At 33.9% G+C, this 5563-nt stretch overlaps 1 protein-coding gene across 1 annotated transcript; it reads right to left on the reverse strand.

Annotated features, from left to right (window-relative positions):
• Positions 1–749: 749 nt before the first annotated feature.
• On the reverse strand, positions 750–3266 carry LOC108831493 (dihomomethionine N-hydroxylase-like). Its single transcript, XM_056988264.1, has 3 exons — positions 2323–3266; positions 1979–2252; positions 750–1261 (listed from the first exon to the last, which is right to left on the reverse strand). Exons 1-3 carry the CDS (start codon positions 3256–3258, stop codon positions 888–890), a joined length of 1584 nt encoding a protein of 527 aa, XP_056844244.1. The 5' UTR covers positions 3259–3266; the 3' UTR covers positions 750–887.
• Positions 3267–5563: the final 2297 nt, after the last annotated feature.

The following is a 5563-nucleotide window of genomic DNA, read 5'->3' on the forward strand; positions in this document are numbered from 1 at the left end:
GAGGAATTTTGTCGATGTGAGCTTTGGTCTTGAGCTGTGTGTGGGCTCACCTTGGGCCTGCATAAAGAAACACAATGGTTAAGTCAAATAAAATAAGCCCAAAGCCCAGTATATATTGGTTAGTTGCAAATGACCTAATGTATACAGTATAAATACGTAGAGTTGTGTGTGTTACGTATTGTGTTGTTGGAGGCTAGGGTTATAGGCTTATACTCTATTTGACGTTGTTGAACACTTGAGGGTTTCCTATCTTGCAGTCTACTTGTGCAAGAAGGATTCAATCTCTGTGTTGTGTAATCTTTCTCTACTAGTGAAGTGTTGTGGGAGAGGGTTCCCACCCGAAACGTACCGTGCTAGAGGCCGGGAACTCGGTGATCAATTCTTGTGTCTTAAGCTAACAGAATTTATCATTAATTCACTAAGTAACATTGACACTATTACACAAATAAACTCTTTTGTTAATATATAGTTTGAGTCAGACGTACAGGACAAATGGACAATCGTCATGCATCACTTATTCTACTATATTCAATCCTTTTTATAAAAATACACTGCAAAAGTCTATATTCTATTCTAATCTACGGAAATACCACCGGGCTAAAATCATAATCTTTTTTTTTAATCGCCAACTTCATTGGAGTTTCACATGTATTAAATAAGCAAGAAAAAATATGGCTAAAAATTGACATAACAATAAGTCTTTCTTTTTTGTTCAAACATAACAAGGGCTATAACAATGTCTTATTATTGCAATATTGGATTAAAAAGATGACGAAAGAGTACAACGTAAGTATTAATTAGACTATATGCTTTTAGTAGTACACTAAACCTTATTTCAATTATAACATATCTCGATAGTTCTTTCCAGCGAATAAGTTCTCCGAATTTTAGACCTGAATTTTCGGGTACAAAGTTGGAGTCAGCCTAGGTTTCGCACATGCAAGTAGAGGTTTGGCCATGAACAAGTTAGTATCCGCCGGAACAAGCTCGACTTGACTTGTATCATTAGGGAGGGTCCATTCGAACCCCTGGAGAAGTCTGGCTAGCAACATTATAGTCATAGATGTCCCAATTTTAGTACCTGCGCAGGCACGTCGACCACTGCCGAATATTACGAACCGCATCTCAGGCTCCATCAAAGTCACGTCCATTGAGTTTCCAACATGGTCAGCAAGGTGGCGCTCTGGCTTGAACATGTTAGGCTCGTCCCAGATATTAGGATTGCGACCAAGCCCTATACGGCTCACAAGAATTTGACTACCTGTTATCGCAAGACGATAAATCAAACACGTCATATAATATTCGAGTACATCTTGTTGGAATACTATATCTTATTTAATGATTTAATGCTTGACCAACCCAGGCTCTTAGCCATGGCCATAGGGGCGGTGGTCCTAGGTCTAAGAGTCCAAATTTTTTTAGTGTTATTTAATTGAATATAAAGATATATTTTAATTTGTTAAAAGTCCATAAATTTTTATGTAATATAAAGTTTATAATTAGCTAAAATTAATTCACATACAAGATAAAATATAAAAAATTGTACGTTTTACCATTTTTTTAATTTTTCAAATTAGAAAATAGAAATTCTTTTGATTCTAACTTAAAAATTAATGTGAAAAAACTAAGAAAATGTTTTAAAAAGACAAGATAACGTTTAACAGCGCCGCTATACTCGTCGTCATTTTTGTCTTAATTGGATAACGAAACGATCGATTATACTACTCTACCTTCTTTTTTAATAATTGCCGAATGAATATTCGCTTAAAATAAATGAACATATATAGCAGGAACATATGTCAGATTGCATTTTCTAATGTTTCCTTTTTCACACACTATTTTAATATTTGTACAAAATATTTATTTTACTTTGCATAACATGTGGCTCCACCTCTGGCCACATATATATATATATATATATATATATATATATATATATATATATTTTTTAAAATAATAATAAGATGAATGTTTTTACCTTTGGGAATGAAATAACCAGCAAGCGTAGTATCTTGTCGGGCTACATGAGGAGGCATGAAAACATTAGTAGGGTGAAGCCGGAAAGATTCTCTACTACAAGCTTTGATGTAGTTGAGTTGTGGTATGTCTGATTCTTGCACGAGTCTGTTTTTGCCAACTACCACGTCCAATTCATTAGTGGCTTTCTCAAGAATCTCAGGATTATTCAACATCTCTGCGATCGTCCACTCCACGTTGTTCATCGGATTGTCAATTGTTGCAACATTGATATCCTACACATGGGAAGATGTATGCATAAATCATTAAACCCTAATTAATGTTTTGTCACAATTGGATAGTTACCCTGTACAGAGCCCTAATCTCATCAAATGTGAACAAAGGCATTCCTTGGTCATCTTTTAGCGTGATGAGAATATCGAGCCAATCTTCTTCCGTCTCTTTTCCACCTTTCGTCCTCCACAATTCCATTCTCTCGTGGATGATCGGGTCGTTGCATCTGTTGAGGATATCAACCGCTTCTCTGACCTCTGCCTCTTTGTTATCGATGTTCCATCCTCTAAGAAAAGGTATGTAATTCGCTCCATTAAAGCTGAAAAAACAGTCAAGAGCTCGGTAAATTGCGTCCACATGTTCTTTCTCTTTTGGCCCGAGACCTCCATCCTCAGCCGCTACTTCGAAATGCCTCTGGCCAAACATCATCCTCATCATGACGGCATGGCAATACGTTAAGACAACATCTCTCACGTTAATGGATCCTTGTCGGGGTAGATTGAAAACATACGTGACGATATTATCCGCTTCGAGGGTTCTATCACCGAGGGTTTTGTTCAATGTTGTCGGAGACATTAGTTTTGTGGTCATCATTTTCTTCATCAGCTTCCAACTCTCTCCGTAGGAAGAGAAAGCAACTTCTTTGTAGCCATCGCTAATGAGATTGCTCGAGTACGACTGTGTTCTGTCTGCAAGAGCCTCGTCTTTTTCCCTAAGCACTTCTCGGGCGATCTCGCTTGAGGTTACGGTGATGACGTGGACGCTGGCGAAGCGGAAGCAAGCTATCTCCGTTTGCATGTCCTCCATGGAACGGTGGATCCACACGTGAACCGGTCGGTTCATGATCGTATGGAACAAGTTCCCTACGATCGGCCATCCCTGTGGGCCCGGAGGAAGCTGGCCTTTTGGTTTCTTGGATCTCAAGGAAAGCATAGCGAGCGCCAAAGCCAAAGTAAAGGAAAATATAAGAAGTGTGAAACTAGATGGATTCATGATACTCATGCTCATGGCTAAACAGTTTGGTGTATTGGACCTTTTTATTGCGAAGTGTAAAGAGGTTTTACTTTTGAGCTAGTAGTGGATGACTCTTGCTACAAGTTGATTAATACGTACGTTTGCCTTTCTATTTATACATTTCAAGTTTCCATATAGAACCGTATAATATTATTAGTTTCTGGAAAATTATTATTATCACCCTAATAAAGATTGACGTAGCTAACTATTAGTACCGACTTAAATAATATTCAATCCGTTTCATATTAAGTGTTGTTTGAGATCTTTGCATACGAATTAAGAAAATTGTCAAATTTTCTGTTTTATCTCTATTTAAGATAGTTTTGTTTAGTCTTAAGGGGTATATATTCAATCTAAAATTTGAGTTAATTAATTTTTAATAATTTTTTAGATGATTTCAATAAGTTAGAGAGATTTAAGTGATTTTTTCTAAATCACTTTAAAATATCAACTAAAACCATGAGATTTGTGTTTCAATTTTTTTTAACTAATAAACCCCACCCAAACACTCTAGAATCACTTGAAAACTTTAAAACTCCACAACGTAAAATATTTTCAACAACTGTGAATTTTAGAGTATTTTATAAAATGTCAAATTCAATAATACTCCATTTTAAATGAATTTTTAAAATTCATGTTTAAATAACAGTGAATTTGTCATTTTGATACAAATCACCTAAAACTCTCGATTGAATACATATCATTTATTAATTAGTGAATTAAAAATAAAGGTAGAAATTGAATTTTTTTATTAATTATTTGCGTTGGAAACATAAAACAACACTTATAATAAAACACTAAAAGTTAAAATAATACTTGAAGCCGTAAAATGGAGGGAGTAGTTTGTAAAATGTCCAATGGTTCTGTTTTCTCTCAAAGTATCAAATCGAATCTAATGGAGGACCTTTGTAGATCATAGTCTTTTTTGGAACTAGTTAGTAGGGGTGGACACTTCGGTTATTTTCTTGGTTCGGTTCGGGTTCAATTCAGTTCGGTTAGTTGGTTCTAGTAATTTTTCAACTGAGGTAAATCATAGTTAGATTGGTTCGGTTTGTGTTAGGTTCGGTTTATATTCGGTTTGGTTTGTATTTGGTTCGATTTTTTGAACCGGTTTAATTAGGTTCTTCTTTGTTTAAAAGCATGAAAACATATAACTATTTTTATATTTTACAAAGATTATTACCTCTATATAGAAAATCTTCTACATAGTGCTATAGTTAGTCTATTTTAGAACTTCGTATTAAAAATCTCACCTGAAGTTGTTTAGATTCGACACCACAAAAAGATATGAATGCAAGAAAAATATGCAGGAGATGCAGATAAAAAACAATGTGTAAAAGAACTTATGTTTTTAATAAAATTTACTTTAGGTTTTAGGTTTAGATTTAACATCCACGTTTATATATACAGTATAAGAATATAAGATTACAGACTTAACTATTCTTTTTAAAATCAAATATTTTGATGATTACATATTAGATTAGAAGGATATATGTTAATGAATAAAAAATGGAAAATATGTGGTTTAGTATTAGAATTTTAGTATATTTGTATTACTAATATTTTAAATTTAAATAATTAAAAAGCAACATCGGTTTCTTGGTTAGGTTTGGTTTAAAACCGAACTTAACCAACCATCCGGGTTGGAAAAATCTTCAACCGGATGATTTGAAATAAACTGTGGTTCGGTTTGAATCGGTTTCGGTTTTGGTTGGTTATGTTTATTTGACTTGGTTCGGATTTTTTTCTCAGCCCTACTAGTTAGTGTGATAGGTTTCCGTAAGCCCGCAGTGTAATAAAAATGTTTTTGGAAGTTTGTAAAGAAGGATAAAAATATGCAATGGTAAATGGTATAGTAGTGCACCGAAAATATTAACGGTAACCGATAGCAGTACATGAAATAAAGTAACGAGATCTATTATGAAAACGTTATGAATATTATGGTGATATCCATATGGAAAGTTTTAGATATACTTGTTCTATAAACTTTACTTATTCTCCGAATTATTTTTTCTGTCCAAATTATTATAATTCTATATAGAGGAATCAGTACTCATGAAATAATACACATTAATTTCTTTATATTTTTATCTATTTATAACACATTATCAGCATGGATCTCTAGTCATTTAAGTTACAAGATTTATGCACCGATTTTGTCTTGCCCTTGTTCTAAAATAAACTTGCTTTGTTTCTTTTATTTATTTTTAACACTTATCAGCATGGATCTCTAATCGTTTAAGTTACAAGGTTTAGACACCGATTTTGTCTTGCCCTTGTTCTAAAACAAACTTGATTT

This window comes from Raphanus sativus, chromosome 6 (genome assembly GCF_000801105.2).
Source record: "Raphanus sativus cultivar WK10039 chromosome 6, ASM80110v3, whole genome shotgun sequence".
Classification (NCBI taxonomy): domain Eukaryota; kingdom Viridiplantae; phylum Streptophyta; class Magnoliopsida; order Brassicales; family Brassicaceae; genus Raphanus; species Raphanus sativus.